We start from the raw sequence: 20,682 nt of genomic DNA on the forward strand, positions 1-20,682 counted from the left end.
GAATTTTTACAACATGAAAGAATAATTTTGCAATATTTAACAAAGTTGAAAATGTCTTTATCCTATAACTGAACCCTTCTATTCATTGGTATATTTCTTAGAAAAAAGTTCATACATAATATTTATGAGATTATATATATATATATAAAAGCATATCCTCAGAAGAATTTTGAAATAGTAAAAAACTTAGAAGTCAAACTATCCATCACCTAAATAATAGACCATTAAATCTGGTGTATTCAAACAATAGAATATTATATGGAAGTGAATATAAATGTATTAGTTAAATTGAAAATGGTTATGTTTCGGAAACAATGCTGAATGAAAAAACTGCATAATAATACAGTATGACAACATTTATATAATTTTTTAAGTGATAAACTTTTATTTTGGGAGAAATGGCAGATTAGGTTATTTGAATCAACCCTCTTACTGAAAATTTAAAATGCTACTCTGTGTGTGTGTGTGTGTGTGTGTGTGTGTTACACCCCTCTCTCTCTTAAAAATCTCAAAAAGTTGGCAACATACTAAGAAAAAAAACAAGTCAAAATCTAAGGGAAAGTGAGAACTGTGAAAGTGGGCCACTAAAACTTTATTTGCTCTGAGAACATTTCTTGAGGCTGTTGAAGTTGCACTTTGGCTTAATGGCCACCTGGGACAAAGGATATATATAGAAGTCACTATTCAAGGACTATGATTTTTAAAAATTAAATGACATAAACCTACAATTAAAGTATATTAAGGTAATAGTGTATAAATGTTACATGAATAATATAAAATATTTAAATACTCAAAATATATGAATACTCAAAACTTATTACTCTCTGAACATACTACTTCATTGCACTATTACATATGTTCTTGAAATTATTTATATCAATTATAACTGTATGGGGCTTAGTGCAGTGGCTCATACCTGTAATCCCAGTGCTTTGGGAGGCTGAGGCTGGAGGATCACTTGAGGCCAGGAGTTTAAGGCTAGCCTAGGCAACATAGTAAAATCCTTTCTCTTTTTTTAAAAAGGTCTTTTTTTAATTACCTGGGCCTGGTGGTATGCATCTGTAGTTCTAGCTAGGCTTATAATCCCAGTGCTTTGTGAGGCTGGGGCAAGTGAATCACTTGAGTCCAGGAGTTTGAGGTTGAAGTAAGCTATGACTGCACCACTACACTGCAGCCTGGGTGACAGAGCAAGACTCTGTCTCTTAAAAAAAAAAAAAAAAAGGAATCTATGGTGGAAGTACTATATAATTTTGAGCTCCTCTTCCCATCTCCACAGTCAGTGGAGTCACAGTTTTCACGTGAAATTGCCTCTGATGATTAATTTTGTATGTTAACTTGATTTGGTTCAGGGATACCCACATAGCTGATAAAACAGTATTCCTGGGTGTGTCTCTAAAGGGTATTTCCAGAAAAGATCTGCACTTGAATTATGAGACTGAGTCAAGGACGTCCGACCTCTCCAATGTGGGCAGGCATCATCCAGTCCACTGGGTCCCTGCACAAAAAGCAGGTAAGGAAAAAACTCTTCTTGATCAAGGACTCCATCTTCTTCTACCTTTGCACATCAGAGCTCTTGGTTCTCAGGCCTCTGAACTTCAGGATTTATATTAAAAATCACAGACTGCAGAGTTCTTAATAGATTTTTTTTTTTTTTTTGAGATGGAGATTGGTTCTTGTTGCCCAGGCTGGAGTGCAGTGGTGCAGTCTCAGTTTACTGCAACCTCCGCCTCCCAGGTTCAAGTGATTCTCTTGCCTCTGCCTACAAAGTAGCTGTGATTACAGGCATGAACCACCATGACTGGCTAATTTTTTTTTTTTTTTTTAGTACAGACAGCATTTTACCATGTTGGCCGCGCTGGTCTCAAACTCCTGACCTCAGGTGATCTACCCGCTTTGGCCTCCCAAATTGCTGGGAATACAGGTGTGAGACACCGTGCCCAGCCTAGATTTGTTTTTAAGAAATTGGATCTCACTTTTTCACCAAGGCTGGAGTGCAGTGATGCAAACATGACTTATACAGCCTTCACCTCCTGGTCACAAGCAATCCTCCCACCTCAGCCTCCCAAGTAGCTGAGACTACAGGTGTGTGCCACTACATCTGGTTAATTTTTTATTTTTAGTAGAGATGGGGTCTCACTGTGTTGCCTAGGTTGGTTTTGAACTCCTGGGCCCATGCAGTCCTCCTGCCTCAGCTTCCCAAAGTGTGATTATTAGCATGAGCCACCATGCCTGTCCTCAATAGATTATTTTTAAGGATTAAAAAAAGCACCTTTAATTGACTAATACTTGCCTTTCAATGCCTATTAAAACAGGAAAGAAATCTGTTATTTTCTCTCCTTTTCCTTACATATTTGTAAGAAAGTTCCACTCATTTACTTACTTATTTTTCTAATATCAGCTGTCAAACCCTAGCAAAGTCATTGTTCAAACAAGTGGGGACTTTGCCTGCAAATTAGGAACTCCAAATACAAAAAAAACACGCATTTAAAATTTTTAGACTTCACAGCTCTAGCCACAGTTCCCTTCTAAAATTCTTAGTCAGTGCGAATGATACTGGTAAATGGTATTAGCAAAAAAGTGTAGGAGAATATGCCTCTAATAGAAAGCGAATTCGCCACTCTACTCTCTGCTTCAGTGCTTCCATCGCTTTTAAGTAAGTTTGTGGCTCTGCTGAATTCACAAAGCTGTTGGTATTTGCAAAACGTTTTTCATTTCTTATTTAAACTTAGAGCTTACTTTAAAGAATGTGATTCTTGTGGTAAATGGAATCAGCTGGATTGCAGTAATATTATGAGAAAATGGAGATACTGATGGAGAAAATAGCACAATCAGGAAATGTGGACAAGCTTTAATGACATTAATGACATTTTGAGAGGTTTTGATTGAGGTCGATTCGCTTCTTACTTTAAAGTCATTATTATAAATATATTTTAGAATGTAATCCTAAAATAATATTTACTTAGCATCTAACTGATAGATACAAATTGAGTACACAATTCATATTGAACTGAATGTTTAGAGATGGCATCTCTTACACATCTTCCAGGATTTTTTATTTTTTAAAATAAATCATTAAAAAAAATAGAATAACTTTTTTTATTCTGCCAGAACTCTTCAAAAATCATGATAAATGGGCTGAGTGCAGTGGCTCATGCCTGTAATCCTAGCACTTTAGGAGGCTGAGTCAAGTGGATCACCTGAGGGTCAGGAGTTTGAGACCAGCCTGGTCAACATGGCAAAACCCTATCTCTACCAAAAAAAAAAAAAAAAAAAAGAGATAGAAGGAAAAAGTTGGGTCTAGTTTACAACGCTTGACTGCCATTAACGTATATGTTAACAGTTACGTATATTACGTCAGGAGCTGCACTTCCACTATGTTGTTTTATTAATTTTCCTGCTGTTCCTTTTTTCCTTGTACAACATGCTGACTCAAATGAAATGAAACTATTAAATAGTATTACTATTGTTTTGCATAAGCATATTGGTTTTTATTTTCCTTTTGAAAGTGTAAATCTGAAATTATTAATTTTTTTATTATCCAAATAAGTTAAAAAAGAATTGTCATATTTTCATTCTCCCTAAATACTGTCTGAACATTCTTAACATTTGTTTGGCCTGGGATTTCCCTATAACCTGATATATTAACATAATAACCTGGAGACCCAGACATTTTAATCCAGAAGTGCAATATAGAGTCTTTCAACTTCAATCAGACTAAAGCATTTAATGAGAACCTAAGTCTCGGACCTCAACAGCCTTTTTTTTTTTTTTTTTAAGAAAATGGTGGTGACACTACCAGACCTTATCACTTTAATTCTACCATGTGTAGATTTAATCTTTCAACAAAACATTATGTAGAATATTAAGAAGGACAAAATACATTTAGCTCTAGAGAGTCTGCAGCATAAGAAGTTAAGAAAATATACAAGTAATTGGACCTAGAAAATAACTCTCAAGAGTAAGCTACAGGATTAATCCATGCTTTTCTCTTCCCTGCTAAGGACTTCTACGGAAATTCCACCAGGAGGCAGCAGAAGAGCGGGTTTCTCCCGTTCCCGCCCGACCCCGGAGACACCGCGGAGCCTGATGTCCCTCGGAGCTTTAATCTTCCCCTCCGTCGCCTTTCCCCTCACCCGCCTCTAATTAAGTCAGAAAGGGCCTATATTTATTTGCCCATGAACTGACACAGCAAACCAACAGCAGCCACTGTAGTGTGAATGGATTTGCGACCAGGCAAGGGGCTTCAGCCGGGATTACCCGCCCCGCAGCCGGATGAAAGTGCTGAGCACAAAGTCTGCTCAAAGCCGAGCAAACGGACTGTTTGTGAAAATGCCATCCTGGCTCAAGTCTGATTAAGACCGGGGGTCCCCAGGCCGTTTGATCTTCGCTCATCAAAGAGAGTCTTTAAACAAGCTTCATTTTACACTACTGTATGCTGGCGACGGGTTGTGACACCCAAGTGCAGCCACCGTGAGCAGCCGGCCCCGGGAGCGCGTGAACAATGGGGCTTCGCCGCGCTGCGCAGTGCGAGGCGCCCGGCCTGCGCGCTGGGAAACGCGCCCGCGCTGGAGGCAGGGACTTTGGGGAAGGACTCGGGCTTGGGAGCCCCTAGGTCTGCCCCTCAAGTAGTTCCCCCACGGACTCCTAGACTCCTCTGAAAATTATTTTATTTTTGTAATTTAAGGGTGATGAAAAATCCTTGCACGAATTAATTATACATCCCTCCTCCACTTCCCCGCCAGAAGTTAACAGTTCTATTTCATAGCCTACGTCTTCCACTCTGTAGCATTTCTTAAGACTGCGTATCAAGACTGAAGTGTTTTCAAAGTCCTGCTTTCTACTTTTCACTTAAGGTCCTTTGCAATTCACTAGTTTGAGAATTGGTGATAGCTGAAAAAAATCAGCTTTAAATAGTACAATCAATTTTGTGATGGGAAAAACAACCTTTCTACACACACACGCACACACCTCTCTACACCCAGACACACACACATACTTTTTAGAAAGTCGCCTGGTTCAAGTAATTCACCTTGTTTCCAGGCACTTAATACTTACATGCCAGTCTTCAAAATCGAATACTCAATATCGATGTCAGTGATTGTTACTTGATCTTTAGGCTGCATAAAAGAACAGACTCCTTGCAGGATGTTCTTATTTAACCTGAGTACAAAAGGCCTTCCCTTGGCAGTGCTGAAAGAAAAAGAAAACAAAGAGAGAAAGAGAGACTTTTGTAGCGAAAAGGAACCTCTCCATCTCCCCTGCATCCCATTTTATGAAGAAGAGCCAGCACCACACCACAAGTTAAATGGCTTTCCCATATTTAGGAGCCAGATAACGGCTGGCACCCACTGTACAGAGTTCCATCCCCAGCCTCCTGACCGCTTGGCATGACGCCTTTCTTGGCCATTCTCTGGGAGAAGAGCTGCAAAGTACAGCAGGAGACTGGGCGCGGTGGCTCACGCCTGTAATCCCAGCAGTTTAGGAGACCAAGGTGGGAGGATCGCTTGTGCCCAAGAGTTTATTACCTCTTTTAAGGAGGTAATGATAGGAACACAGTGACATGGAGGAAAGCTGTGTTTCTGTAAATGTGGAGACTGTTTCATGGGACCCTACATCCTGCTTTCTGCATACACTGGCCTATCCTTAGGGTTGGACATGTTAAATCCTTTAGGGGACTCAAAGGGGCTATTGCGCTCCCTATACCCACACACCGCAGCCCTTTCTGAGTGTTAGGACCTCAGAAAAGATGCAGGCAGATACCTATCTGGTTTAGGCACCATCTTCACTGGGTTTTAGTTAAATGTTTCTGGGTTCCGGACTCTTAGCTTTTAATGTCCTGCTCCAATAAAACACATCTTCTGAACTTGATTAGGAAGCTACCACGGAGCCTGACTTATCTGGGCTGGCCATCTCCACTGCTCAAATAAACGTAATCACGGCCAAATCTTGCCTTCTGTTTGCACTGAGGAGTGCAGAAAATCCAGCTCTCAGGGAGTCAACATGGAACACAGGTCTAAAAGTTCTTTTAACATTATGAAGAACATTAAGACCAAACTGTTTCAAAAGTCAATGAGAAAGTCACAACATTTTTTACAAAACATCAGGAAAGAGGAATCCTGCTATAAATTCAAGATTGACACTAGCAAAAATGTTAACACCCACCATAAGGAATGATATTTAGGCAGTATTTTCCTAAGCAGAGTAAAATTATATAGCAACAAATTTGCTGCTTTTGATTTAATCAAGAGAAAGAGGGAAAGAAGTAAGGTAGGAAAGGAGGAGAGAAGAAAGAAAAGAGGAAAGGAGGGAATTCAAAATAAAGCCGTAGACTGGGCACGGTGGTTCACGCCTGTAATTCCAGCAATTTAGGAAGACCAAGGTGGGAGGATCGCTTGTGCCCAAGAGTTTAAGACCAGCTCTCCCTGGCAACATACTGAGACCCTGTTTCTACAAAAAAAGTTAAAAATTAGCCAGGTGTGGTGGCATGTAACTGTAGTCCCAGCTACTGTGGGGCGGGGCGGGGGTGGGGGAGTGAGGGGGTGAAGTGGAAGAATCCCTTGAGCCTGGGAGGTCAAGACTGGAGTTAGCCGTGATTGTCCCACTGTGCTCCAGCCTGAGCAACAGAAGGAGATCCTGTCTCAAAAAAATATATAAAATATATAAAATTAGAAAATTCAGCAGTCACAAATAACAGAGATGGAAAAACAGTTGGTGAATAGCATAGTATGTTTTGGAGTATATTTGTCTGTCTCCCTCATGGATGAAAACGTTGAGGAATATTCTATGCCTGGCATCCAGCACTTAAAATATAAAGAAGACATGTATTATTATGCTGTTCCTGAGTTACGAAGTTCAATTCCACACTGATAAGCATATCACCTATTTAAAAATATAATACAAAATATTAAACTTGTTACATTAATTATGATATTTATACTGGATCAAATAGAAGACAGGGTTCCCTACAGGACTAAATAAATTCAGTTTAATAAACTAAATTCACCTGCCCTGGTGCCCGCCTCCTCTGTCACCCAGCTGTAAGAAAGACTCAATCACCAGAACCCTCGCTCTTTCCTGACAGGTGTTGGTCACAGTTCCTGCTCCTTTTTCTTACTTCCCCATGACCGAGAATGTTCCAAAATACAATTGATGTTAGAAAAATTTTTACCCCATCCCCATATAAGTATATTGTGTTTTCCCAACTACTCACAGACTGAAAGCTTTCTGAGGACAAGAGGCCTGCCTTTCATATTTTGAGATATGCTCCCAATAATAGGTACTCACTGAATGTTAACTGGCTGCTGATGAAGCAATGAGTTTTACTGTACCTCTTTACCTGCCTTGCACTCTTGTTGCCAATGAGCAAACCACATCCTGAAAAGGATTTTCAAGTGGAGAATCCACGCAAAAAGTATATTTCCCCATTTGGAACAAAGAGTTGGTTTGCTGTGTACTTAGCCCTCTCTGAAGACCACCCATATAATTTCTTCCCTGAATATTTTGTGAGGTTACCTCTCCTCTGCCCACAATATGATCTGAAGGCAGATTATATGAGAATTCATCTTTTATCACAAAGTATGTATAATGCTTAGCATAAAGGACGAACTCAGATACTGACCAACTCATTCTTAGTTTTAAACTCATGACAACTTCAGGAGCAATGTGAAAGATGAGGAAGAAGATAGAAGCTAGCCCACTCTTGAAACTCTAGGCTTGGTTTAGCTCTCCTAACTCAATACCACCGATTCTCTCCAGATTCAATGAATATTGAAACATAATAGACATACGACGTATGTTCAGAGATCAAGGTTGAATTTATGCAACAGACCTCTTTGTTATAACAGAATTTTCCTTTTGTTGATTAAATTGTTCCACTTTCTTTTCTTTTGCCCCAGGCAATGGATTTTTTCGTGAAGCCAAGCTTTTAATGAACTAAGTTCATTAAATGTATTAATCACGTACTATCTCTTCAGTAAAAAAGGCAAGAGATTGGCCGTTAGTGTGGCACAAATATATTTCTAAATTCGTAATATTTAAACAGGTTAATAGGATTAAAAAGAAACATTTTCAACCTTGCAATTGGCAGGGGGATCTTTCTCTGCATTTCAACATCATTCAAACTTAACACAGCTTGCAGATTTCCTAGTACACTGAAGGTGTTTAATGCATTGATTCCTGACAGGATAGTTTCCTGGACAGATGGAATTTAGGATGGGAGGGATGCTAGTATAACTAGGGTACCATTCAAGAATTGTTTAGACGATGTTCTTAATATTACATTTGAGACTGAAGGAACTACAACACAGACCATGGCAAATTGTGTTTTAATTACTCCTTCCCCTACTCAACTTTAGAATTTCATTACTTTAAGACCTTCACTGGCTTTACTTGGTAGTGGCCCCAGTTCTGACTTTAGTAGGTCAGCATGTGGAGTCACTATAGACAACCTAAATCTATGCAGCTTAGAGGAGCACAAAACAAATGTATCTTACTCTTTTTTTTTTTCAATAGTGATTGTTCAATCATTGCTCCCTTTTCCAAACTCACAGAACAGTTGCTTATTTTCTGACACCTATAGTATCAACCTGTTTTTAAAAGAATTATGTACTTTTTTATATTTATTACTATAATTTTATTGTTACTACATCTTTTATTATTACTGTAATTAGAATAAAGAGAATTTTATTATCTAAAATGAGAACTCTGTCTCATAAATATTCGTATTCACTGTGCCCTCTCCCCCACCACCCATCTCACCAAAAAATTAAAACATTAAGGCAACAATCCAGAGGCAGCCCAATACCAGGACTCTAGGCTTCCAATATGTTTTTGTTGAATTAAATAGATCACTTCCCATTTATAAGCATGACGCCATTCTTATACACCAGTCTTACTTTATTATATCTACACACCAATTTCAATGACGTCAAATTCACTGTCTAATTCACTTTCGGCTCTCCTTCTCCTCAACGTGGTTTCTTATCTCCCTAGAAGGTGTATTGCGTGGTCCCGTGCAAGGTTTGACTTGGGAGCAAACACGGCGTTGGGAAGCCTTGCGATACGGTTTACTAATGAGGAAGTCAGGCTCTAAGCCCTAAGGGTTTCTTATCTCCCCGCATTAGCCCACCACTGAGAAGGCAGAACCCGAGAAAGGCGACTGACCCGGCACGTTGGACCCCGTCCGCTTTGGCCCCGGCCACTTTGATCTCACGCGTCTGCCTAATCAAGTTCATCTACTGCCGCGACTGCCCTGATTCAAAGAACAACATTAAATAGTTTGATTATCGGACGGTCATTTCCCTCTCCCCTCCACCCTTGATCTAATTTCTAAACGGCAGTCTCTCGCCTCCCTCTCTAAACTTCCCATCAAAAGAGAATCAGCTCTTCTTCCTTCTTACCCTCGTTTGATGTGCAAATCTCCTTCTCTTTGCACATTTTTCTCGCAGTGGCGGGTGGAGGGGGGAGGAGGGCAACGGAACGACCTTAAAGCCAGGGACCTAACTCCGATCTGCAAGCCGCGACTCTTAAAGGGTTAATGAGTAAGGAGCAAAGAGGCGTCTTGCTAGAGCCATTGAATTACAGATCGGTTTGTATTTAATACTGAATATGACTTGTGTGTACAGTCAGCGAGTGTTGGCGTAAGCGAGAGGGACCAAGAGTGCTTTTGCAGAGCGTGTCACCCCTCGGCTCTGAAAAGTATTTCAGATCCGGATAATCCAACCCTTACCGCCAGGCAAGGGCACCCCTGTTCTCAGGGTTCCTCCTGCCGCCTGCGTTTATTAAAGTCGTCTGCTCTAATGCTCGCTGGTCGCCGTCACCCCAAAGGTGAGCCGGGCCAGCCGAGCGACCCAGCAAGGGCTGGAGGTGAAGAGTGTCAAAGGCCCCCCTTCATGTACACAAACACACCCCCTCCCAGCCCCTCCCAGCCCCTCCCAGCGCTTTGAAATCCCATCCTGGCTTTGTTATCTCCCTCCCAAGGGGCCGGAATGCTCCCGGCCCGCGGTATAAAGGCAGCCGCGGTGGCGGTGGCGGCTCAGAGCTCTGTGCTCCCTGCAGTCGGGACTCTGGGACCGCAGGGGGCTCCCGGAACCCTGACTGTGCAGCCGCACCGACACGGTTTCGCGGGGACCCAGGCTTGCAAAGTGACAGTCATTTTCTCTTTCTCCCTCTTGAGTCCTTCTGAGATGATGGCTCTGGGCGCAGCGGGAGCTGCCCGGGTCTTGGTCGCGCTGGTAGCGGCGGCTCTCGGCGGCCACCCTCTGCTGGGAGCGAGCGCCACCTTGAACTCGGTTCTCAATTCCAACGCCATCAAGAACCTGCCCCCACCGCTGGGCGGCGCTGCGGGGCACTCGGGCTCTGCAGTCAGCGCTGCGCCGGGAATTCTGTACCCGGGCGGGAATAAGTACCAGACCATCGACAACTACCAGGTGAGAGGCGTCGGGGAATCCGGGTATGCTGTGACCTTGAAAGGGTCGTATCTGGAGAGGAGGGAGTAGAACGTGCTGAGTGTCTGCGTTTCAGCGAGCATTTGGCAACACTGCATTTGGGAGCGGTGGGTGGTAACAGGTCCTGGAGAGGGAGACAGGGACTGTGATCAGCGCCCGGGTCCAAGAGTGCGGGTACCTGGACGTCTGGATGCCTCACCCTCTCCCCGAACCCTTCCCACAGCCGTACCCGTGCGCAGAGGACGAGGAGTGCGCCACCGATGAGTACTGCGCTAGTCCCACCCGCGGAGGGGACGCGGGTGTGCAAATCTGTCTCGCCTGTCGGAAGCGCCGAAAACGCTGCATGCGTCACGCTATGTGCTGCCCCGGGAATTTCTGCAAAAATGGTGAGTTCTGAAAGCTCCCTTTCACACGAAAACTGTCCGGCCTTTGAGCGTCTATGAATGGGGGCGGGGGGGAGGGACAGGGAATCTCCGTCCTGAGAACACGGCGCCACCTGCAAATGGGTGCACAGCAGGCAGCATTCCGCTGAAGTATCTTCTTCATTGCAAGTGTTTGATCGGAAAGGAGAGAGAAGTTCGGAGGTCTCTGAGGTCTTTATCTTCCTCTGGGTCCGTCAATGATTCAACACAACGGCTTGCCTCGTAGTGGACGCTTCCATAAAAATGTGTCTGGGGAGAACCTTGAGGTCAATTGAGAAGGGGGATGATGGGGAGGACGGCGGGATCATACAGAGAGACCAAAGAAACCAGCTTTGGCGTTCAGCTGCCCTTTCCATTTTTCTTACTCTGACTCTCACAGCTCTGCCAGACTGGCCTCTCCTTATGATCCTCGCTGAAACTGTTGTCAGCCAGAGGATGGTGATTTATCAGCATTGGCCGTTTTAAAGAGAGATCTTGATAGGCGCACAACCTGACCTCTCCATCCTTCCCCCTCCCTCTACCCTCTGCTGCCTTAATATAAGTACTTCTCCCCCAACCGTAGATCCACTAACTTTTACTTTTTCAAAGAGCTGGATTTAAACAGCTAAAGAGGTCTCCAGAAATAAACTAACAGGGCGACGACCCTCCTTAGGACCCAGCAATACTCCGGGATGAACTAACTGAATCTCTGTAATATAGAAATTACACAGTAAAGTAACTGGTGGGTGAGATTGCAATGTTTCAGGCAGCTGGAATTGCATTTGCTTAACTTAGTCTGGCAGTACCCACATAGCACCAGGGGTAGAGAAGTTATTTTTAAGAACATTTTTTTAAGTGACTGATTTTCTATTTCTTAACCCAAGGGTAATATTAAAATGGGCATAAATCTCACTTGCTCCCACCACAGCTGGCGGGAAAGTATTTTAAATGGCTATACTAGGTATGTAACATATGACTGACTGTATACAGTGTACACATTGGTGCTTCTGTCCATCTGGAGATCTGCATTAACAGTAGAGAGGAAGTTTGGCTTGTTTTTAAAATGATGTCACTGCAATGAAGTATCTCAAGTTGGTGCTGGCATGGCAGACTGCAACTGTCACAGCTGTTAGCAGTAATGCATTACAACCCTGAAGTTAATCACTATTTCCTGCTTCCTTAGGAATATGCGTGTCTTCTGAGCAAACTCATTTCCGAGGGGAAATTGAGGAAACCATCACTGAAAGCTTTGGTAATGACCATAGCACCTTGGATGGGTATTCTAGAAGAACTACATTGTCTTCAAAAATGTATCACACCAAAGGTAAAGATATTAAGACTCATTTTTAGCACATCAGAAGTGTCTTTTGAATTATTTAATGAAACAATGCAGGTTTGCCAGTAACTGTGTCCTTTTTTTCTGCTGTCTTCTCCTGCGTAGGACAAGAAGGTTCTGTCTGTCTCCGGTCGTCAGACTGCGCCACAGGATTGTGTTGTGCTAGACACTTCTGGTCCAAGATCTGTAAACCTGTCCTCAAAGAAGGTCAAGTGTGTACCAAGCACAGGCGAAAAGGCTCCCATGGGCTGGAAATATTCCAACGCTGTTACTGCGGAGAAGGTCTGTCTTGCCGGAATCAGAAAGATCACCATCAAGCCAGTAATTCTTCTAGGCTTCACACTTGTCAGAGACACTAAACCAGCTATCCAAGTGCAGTGGACTCCTTTTATATAATAGATGATATGAAAACCTTTTATGACCTTCATCAACTCAATCCTAAGGATATACAAGTTCTGTGGTTTCAGTTAAGCATTCCAATAACACCTTTCAAAAACCTGGAGTGTAAGAACTTTGTTTCTTTATGGAACTCCCCTGTGATTGCAGTAAATTACTGTATTGTAAATTCTCAGTGTGACACTTACCTGTAAATGCAACAAAACTTTTAATTATTTTTGTAAAGGTGCTGCACTGCCTATTATTCCTCCTGTTATGTAAATTTTTGTACACATTGATTGATATCTTGACTGACAAATATTCTATATTGAATTGAAATAAATCATTTCAGCTTATAGTTCTTAAAAGCATAACCTTTTCCCCTTTTTAATTCTAGAGTCTAGAATGCAAGGATCTCTTGGAATGACAAATGATAGTATCTAAAATTTAACAAGAAAATACTAGCTTATTTTCTGAAATGTACTATCCTAATGCTTAAATTATATTTCTCTTTAGACTGTGATAGTTTTTGAAATAAAATTTAACATGTAATATGAAATGTTATAAGTAGACATATATTTTGGGATTGTGATCTTAGAGGGGGGTGTGTGTGTACGTGTGTGTGTGTTCTACGGGAACAGAAGTATGACATGTTTAAAGATAATTAGAGAAAAGACAGTGTCTAAATATAAGAAAATATTGATCAGTTCTAGAATAACTTTAAAGAAAGATGTAATCTGCATTGATAAACTCAAATGATCATGGTAGAATGAGAGTGAATCTTACATTACTACTTTCAAAAATAGTTTCCAATAAATTAATAATACCTAGCTAAATGGTCAATATTTTTGGAAAAGGAAGAAAATCGTCCACAAAAATAATACCCCAAAGTACTTGGTGGTTGTTGGGAACAGGATGCGCTCCCATAAATACAGTTAACAAATACATGCAGATTTTATACCAAACAAATTAATTTGCAGTATTTTAAGTACTACTACATGCAAAGGAGACTTGTTCTTATTACTTTGGTTTTAAAATAATTATTAATTAAAAATTACAAATCCTTCCTCATTCCACTCTTTTTTGCTCTTGCTAGGCGAGTTTAATATTTCAAGTATTGTTTAACCTGAAATCTATTGATTGGTATGAGGATAGGGACACAGTGTTTAAAAGAAAACCCATAGGAACGAAATCTAAATTGTCTTTGCATTTTTACTTGCCAGATTTCATATTGTTTATGCTGAGGAAAAGGGTAAGCAAACTTCCCAATGTGTACTTTTTCTGTAGTATTCTAAAGTCTGTGCCCAAACCACAAAATGCTGTGTTTCAGGCAAGCAAAGGATAATAGTGACTGATCAATTGTGCAAATATTTCCTTAAATAATGCAGATGTCCTAGACTGTTTGTTGATTTTGTGTTTCTGGAAGTGGTTCAATTTCAAGGGGCTCAACCAATGGGACGCAAGCTTTGGTTGGTTCTTCACTGAGAGAGGAACTGGCAGGATGTCTGCTGTTACATTCCTTTTGTCTGGAAGTCTCAGCTTCCTCACCCAGGAGAAACTTTCTTTTTCTACATGTGCTTGTTTTCTGAAGTGCCAGGAAGGCCAATTCTAAGGCCTGCCATCTCCAATAAAGCACAATAGAGGAAAGGAAACAGGAAACTTTTTCTTCAAAAAGAAGAAAGAAGAGCTTTCTGCTTAAGTGGGAAAAGAAGCAAACTTTTAAAGGGCTCTAGTTATTGGATCCCTTCCATTCTACAGGAAGGGACCTCAGTACATTGACCCTCGTGATAGCCCTTCTTGCTTCTCATCTCCAGATGAGAGATGTGTAGAGGAATACAAAACCAACCAAAGAGGGATGCCTCTTCTTCCATTCCAGCTGAGAAGTTAGGAAAAGGTTTTCATTAAAAAGAATTCTTCATATTTATAAAGGTGGAAAGCATTAAGAAAATTGTAGATATTTTATTAGCTAATAATGGAGGCTAGAAGATGGGAATCCGATAAAATGCAAATTCAAAAGAGGATTATTTAAGGAATCTAGAACAATTTGTGTAATGATTGTTTAAAATGTTGTTGTTGCTGTGTGACTTTTAAACAATGCATTTTAATGGAAAATACATGCACCTGGGAAAATTTCGCAAGGTATTTTATGTCAAATGTTAGTATACTCTACACACTTCCCTGAACCTGGGTTTTTTTATTTTATGTGTCTTGCAGATCATTTTCTATAATACATAGAGAGGTGACTCATTCTTTTTAAAGGTTACATTAAGTTTGTAATATGTTGGAATGGCAATGCCATAATTGTTTTAACCAGTGACATTTAAGTTGTTGCCAGAGTTTTTGATCTAACAAATAATGTGTCATGAGTATAGAATTTTTGTTTGTGTGCCAGTATAGTTATAGGATGACTAATAGTTGAAGCAAAGTCCAAAATGCATGCTTTCTGTAGCTACTCAAAGTCTGGTATGGGCAAAATATCAAGATGCCTGTTTATCACTGACCTAGTGATGATTAAACTCTCGCTAAACTCTATCAAAGGAGAAAAAGGGAAATACAGGCTTATCCTAACAATTTCACATTGAACAGTAATCTCTGGCATTCAGTTAAAGCTAGACTTGTTCTAATTATTTTGATTTTGAAATAATTATTAAATAAAATCACAAGCCTTTTCTCACCACTTCCTTTTCTTGTTTTGCTAGAAGAGTTGAATATTTCAAACTTTGTTTCATCTATTTATAGGAATGAGCCTGGCCCTTTGTTTTTAAATTGGTGACATTATCAAACTTTATCATACTACTGACTTCCTTTTATAGTCTTAAAGAAAAATAGACAAAACTACCATTAGGCTTATAAAATGTCTTCCACTGCAATTTTCATACCTTCTAAAATACTATTCTGAGGACAATATCAAAATGTAAAATAAATACATTATCTCTACATTAAAGAAGAAAATAATTTCATAATTTAAGCATCTGACATTTGTACAAAATTGTATGTACATATGTGGGCCTTTATATATTAAGTGTAAGGGTCGACAGCTTAGAAACAGTCAATCGCATCACTAATCTAGGACTACAATCTAGGTAATGCTAGGGAATTTTAATTCAGTAAACATTTATTTAGTCTGCCATGGCCAGTGAGCACTATGCTAGCATTTGAAAAGACGTGAATAACATTGGTCTTTAACTTCAAACAACTTATTGTTTAGCAAGGGGGACAATGAACATTAGTGCTGGAAGTTGATATAGTAGAGTGGTTAGAAACAGTCTCTAGAACCAGAAAGATTGGGAATTGAGTCATGGCTCCCTCAGTAATGTAGATGTGAGACTAACGCATGCATGAGAATACTATTACGTTTAGCTCAATGTAGGCACGCAAGTTTAGGTCTTTACTATTGCACAATTAAATGTATATATTATGTTGTATTATATTACCTAAATTAACACCCAACAACTGATTAAAATTAATTAAATCAGACTGTAGCTGTTTAGAAAAAGCTTCAGAGAAGAGGTGGTATTTGAACCATCACCTTCTCTCGCCCTTTTATTTCAAGAAAGAAAATGCAGCACTTAAATTAGAAAAAGCTTAAAAAAGACATGGGTTGATGCCGCTCATAAAAATCAAGACAGAAAACATTCTGCAGACTCACTTATTACTTCTGTTTCATTGTAATTTGCAATGTCTATCACTTGCCATGGTGACAAGTAAAATTCTGTCCCAAATATATGTGATATTCCAGTGCAGTTCCGCTCAGTAAATTGCTTAGCCTTTCAGAGACTCCTATTCCAAAATCTTGGGTAAGGGTTCTGTTTAGCTTATCTTTAATCAGGGGTTCGCCTCTGGTTCAATTGTCTAGCATAGTTACCCAGTTCCTAACATATAAACACAGCTGTCTATGTTCATTCCACCTGTAATAGGAACTATAGTAGTTTTACGAGAGGAATGTGTAGGGATAAATCCCACATCTTATGTCTAGCACAAATTAGTTTTGAAGAATGAGAAGGCATTTACAAGGTAGAAAAGAAGAGAAAGAGTTTCCTTTCTACTGGAGACAGAGGAAGAAGTGTGCGCAAAATTACAGAGTTATAAAAATAAAAGTACATAATATATTGAGGAAAAAAGTAATATTCCACTGTGGCTAGAGTTTGGGTAGATGGGAAGAGGACTTTTCTGATTTTTGGTCATATCAATTTGTTATCCAGGAAAAATAGATTAAAAATTTTTATTTTCATCTTTATTGTATTAGGTGGCAATGGAATTAAAGAAGGCATATTTGAGACATATTTTGTCTCAAAAGATTACAGATGTCACAAACTATAGTAATTTTTTTGCCAAAAAAATATAAAATAGAAATATTATTTTGTTTCCAGCAAGATTTGTCACATTAGGTTTCAATTAATGTAAATAATACATACCTTTTCACAAACACGGTGGATTTTCTTGCCCCAAATTTATAAATGCTATTAATGTGACATAGTCCCTAACTATTAGTATATGAAAAATTACCTTGGAAGGGCAATGATAACCAACCCCTTGTTGTTTTAAACTGTTGAATAAATTCTCTAGTAAAAAGTAAAATTGGCAGAAAGCTTGAAGCATGGCTTAGCTTGATAAATTCATAGTACATTTAGTAATATTTCACAATAACTTTCTCCTGATGAGCAACAAATACTTTTAAAAAGCATCCTATATGGAAACTTTTCACATATCTGTGATGCTCTGAAGTTCAAATTAAAAGCAGAAAATGATAGAGGCATATCTTGTTATATTGTGCTTCACTTGATTACATTTTGCAGATACTGCATTTTTTTTTTTAATTGAAGGTTTGGGGCAATCTTGCATTGCACAAGTTTATTGGTGTCATTTTTCCAACAGCATGTGCTCACTTCGTGTTTCCGTGTCACATTTTAGAAACTTTTTCATTGTTATTATATCAATTATGGTGATCTGCAATCAATAACTTTAATGTAACAATTGTAATTGTTTTGGGGTACAATGAGCTGTCCCCATATAAGACAGCAAACTTAATTGACAAATGTATGTGCTCTGACTGCTCCACTGACCAGCCATTTTCCCATCTCTCTCCCTCTCCCCATGCCTTCTGTGACCCTGAGACACAACAGTATTAAAATGAGACCACTTAATAACCCTACAATGGTCTCTAAGTGCTTAAGTGAAAGAAAGAGGTGCACATCTCTCACTTTAATGAGGAAGGCAAGTGGGAAGCTGAAATAAGCCAGAGGCTAGGCCTCCTGGGGCAAACAGTTAGCCAAATCATGAATACAAAAGAAAACTATTTGAAGGAAATTAAAAGTGCTACTCTAGTGAGCACACAAGTGATAAGGAAGTACAACACCCTTGTTGCTGATATGGAGAAAGTTTGAGTGGTTTGAATAGAAGATGCAACCAGCCACAATATTCTCTTAAGCCAAAACCCAATCCCGAGCAAGGCTCTAACTCTCTTCAATTCTGTGAAGGCTGAGAGAAGTAAGGAAGCTGGAGAAAATTTGGATACTAGCAGAGGTTGGTTCATGACGTTTAAGGAAAGAATCTGTCTCCATAACACAAAAGTGCAAGATGAAGCAGCAAATTGTCCAGAAGAGCAGCTAAGATCATTGATTAAGGTGACCACACTAAACAATAGATTTTCAGTGTACATGCAACAGTCTTCTGTTGGAAGAAGACGCCGTCTATGACTTTCATATGTAGAGAAGTCAATGCATGGTTTCAAGGCTTCAAAGGACAGGGTGATTCTCTTGTCAGGGACTAAAGAAGCTGATGACTTTAAATGAAAGCCAATGATAATTTACCATTATGAAATTTCTAGGACCCTTAAGAATTATACTAAATCTACTCTGCCTGTGCAATATAAATGGATGGAAAATCAAGGCAATGCCTAGATGACAGCACATCTGTCCACAGAATGGCTACTGAATATTTTAAGCCAACTGTTGAGAGTTACTGCTCAGAAAAAAAGATTCTTTCAAAATGTTACTGCTCACTGACAATGCATCTAGTCACCCAAGAGCTCTGAGATGTACAAGGAAGTTAATGTTTTCATGCTTGTTAACACAACATCCATTCTGCAGCCCATGAATCAAGGTATAATTTTGACTTTCAAGTCTTCTTATTTTAGAAAAACATTTTGTAATGTTATAGTTACCATAGTTAGTTATTGCTCTGATGGATTTGGGCAAAGTAAATTAACCTGGAAATAATTCACCATTGTAGATGCCATTAAGATATTCATGATTCATGGGAGGAGGTCAAAGTATCAACATTAACAGGAATTTGGAAGAGGTTGATTCCAACCTTCATAAATGGCTTTGAAGGGTTCCTTCAAGACTTCAGTGGAGGAAATTACTGCAGATGTGGTACAAATAGTAAAAGAACCAGAATTAGAAGTAGAGCCAGAAGAAGTGACTGAATTGCTGCAATCTTTTGATTAAAGTTGAATGGATGAGGAGTCAGTCTGTGCTTACAGATGGGCAAAGAAAGTGGTCCATTGAGACAGAATAGAGCACTGGTGAAGAGGCTGTGAATGTTGAAATAACAATAAAAGATTTAGAATATTACACAAATTTAATTGATAAAGTCAGAGTTTAAGAGAATGGAATCCAATTTTGAAAGGAGTGCTACTGTGAGTAAAATGCTATCAAACAACATTGCACACTACAGAAAAAACTTTTGTGAAGAGTCAGTCACTGTGGAAAACTTCATTGTTGTCCTGTTTTAAGAAATGGATGCAGCTGATCTAATTCTCAGCAACCACTACCCTGATCAGTCAATAGCCAACAACACTGAGGCAAGACCTTCCACTAGCAAAAAGAAGACAACTTGCTGAAGGCTCAGATGATCATTAGAATTTCTTAGCAATAAAGTATTTTTTAAAATTAAGGTAAATGCTTTGTTTTTTTAATATATAATGCTATTGTGCATTTAATAGACTATAGTGTAAAAATAATTTTTATATGCCCTAGAACACCAAAAAAATCATGCGACTTGATTTATTGTGATACTCACTTTATTGTGGTGCTCTAGAACTAAATCTAAAATATCTCAGAGGTATGCCTGTGACTAGTCTGGGGATAAGTGCAAAACTCCAGGCACTCTCGTATAATGCTACTGGGTATGCAATTAGCATACCTTTCTGAAAAGAAATTTGGCAGTGTTTAAAATGTGAAAGCTCTTCGATGCAGTAATTTCACTTCTAGAAATTTAAGAACAGAAACATGGATGTATAGAAATCCATCTACAATGGTATTTTAATAGCAAAATTTGAAAATGAATTACATGTTTTATAGGATAGAATAGTTTAGATAATTTATGCTATTAAAGCATTCTGCAATCATTAAATTAATATGGAGAAGTATTCAAAATTCTCCATGTACAAATATTTGAAAAAAGCATATTTCAGAACATGCATGGTATGTTATAAATTACTTAGAGTAACATCTTATGTCTAATCGAAGTCTAGATGACTTATCTGGGAGGTAGGATTGTGAGAATTAATGGTCTTTTCCTTTTTTTTTTTTTTTTTTTTTTTTTTCCTGAGACAGATTCTTGCTCTATCACTCAGGCTGGAGAGCAGTGGCATAATCTTTACTCACCGCAACCTCTGCCTCCCAGTTTTAAGCAATTCTCTTGCCTTAGCCTCTTGAATAGCTGGAAGTACAGGTGAGCACCACCATGCCTGGATTATCTTTGTACTTTTAGTAGAGACAGGGTTTCACCATATTGGCCAGGCTGATCTCAAACTCCTGACCTCAAGTGATCTGCCTGCCTTGGCTTCCCAAAGTGCTGAGATTATAGGCATGAGCCACCACGCCTGGCCTTTTTTCATTATTTTCCTTTTTTTTTTCTATAAAAGTCAGGGGAGACATTACAATTATTAAATATAAAGGTAGGACAGAACTTGGGTTTTTCTCATAAACTTGCCTATACATTGAACAAATATCTTGATGTGTCTCATTCTAATTTTAAAAAACTACCGTTAAAGCAGAGCTACTCTTCCTTGAATTTCCCAAAACTACAGGAAATAAAAACGTCCTGACCAGTCAGGGTGGCTCATGTCTATAATCCCAGCACTTTGGGAGGCTGAGGCAGGTGGATCACCTGAAGTCAG

The 20,682-nt window shown here is 39.5% G+C and overlaps 1 protein-coding gene across 1 annotated transcript; it reads left to right on the top strand.

Annotated features, from left to right (window-relative positions):
• The first annotated feature begins 10,034 nt into the window (after window positions 1–10,034).
• DKK1 (dickkopf WNT signaling pathway inhibitor 1) lies at window positions 10,035–13,476 on the top strand. The gene is made up of 4 exons (XM_012467592.2): window positions 10,035–10,427; window positions 10,669–10,831; window positions 12,030–12,170; window positions 12,288–13,476. Exons 1-4 carry the CDS (start codon window positions 10,185–10,187, stop codon window positions 12,539–12,541), a joined length of 801 nt encoding a protein of 266 aa, XP_012323015.1. The 5' UTR covers window positions 10,035–10,184; the 3' UTR covers window positions 12,542–13,476.
• The last annotated feature ends 7,206 nt before the right edge of the window (window positions 13,477–20,682 follow it).

This window comes from Aotus nancymaae, unplaced genomic scaffold (genome assembly GCF_030222135.1).
Source record: "Aotus nancymaae isolate 86718 unplaced genomic scaffold, 86718_ANA_hifiasm-v0.15.2.pri h1tg000010l, whole genome shotgun sequence".
NCBI classification, from domain to species: domain Eukaryota; kingdom Metazoa; phylum Chordata; class Mammalia; order Primates; family Aotidae; genus Aotus; species Aotus nancymaae.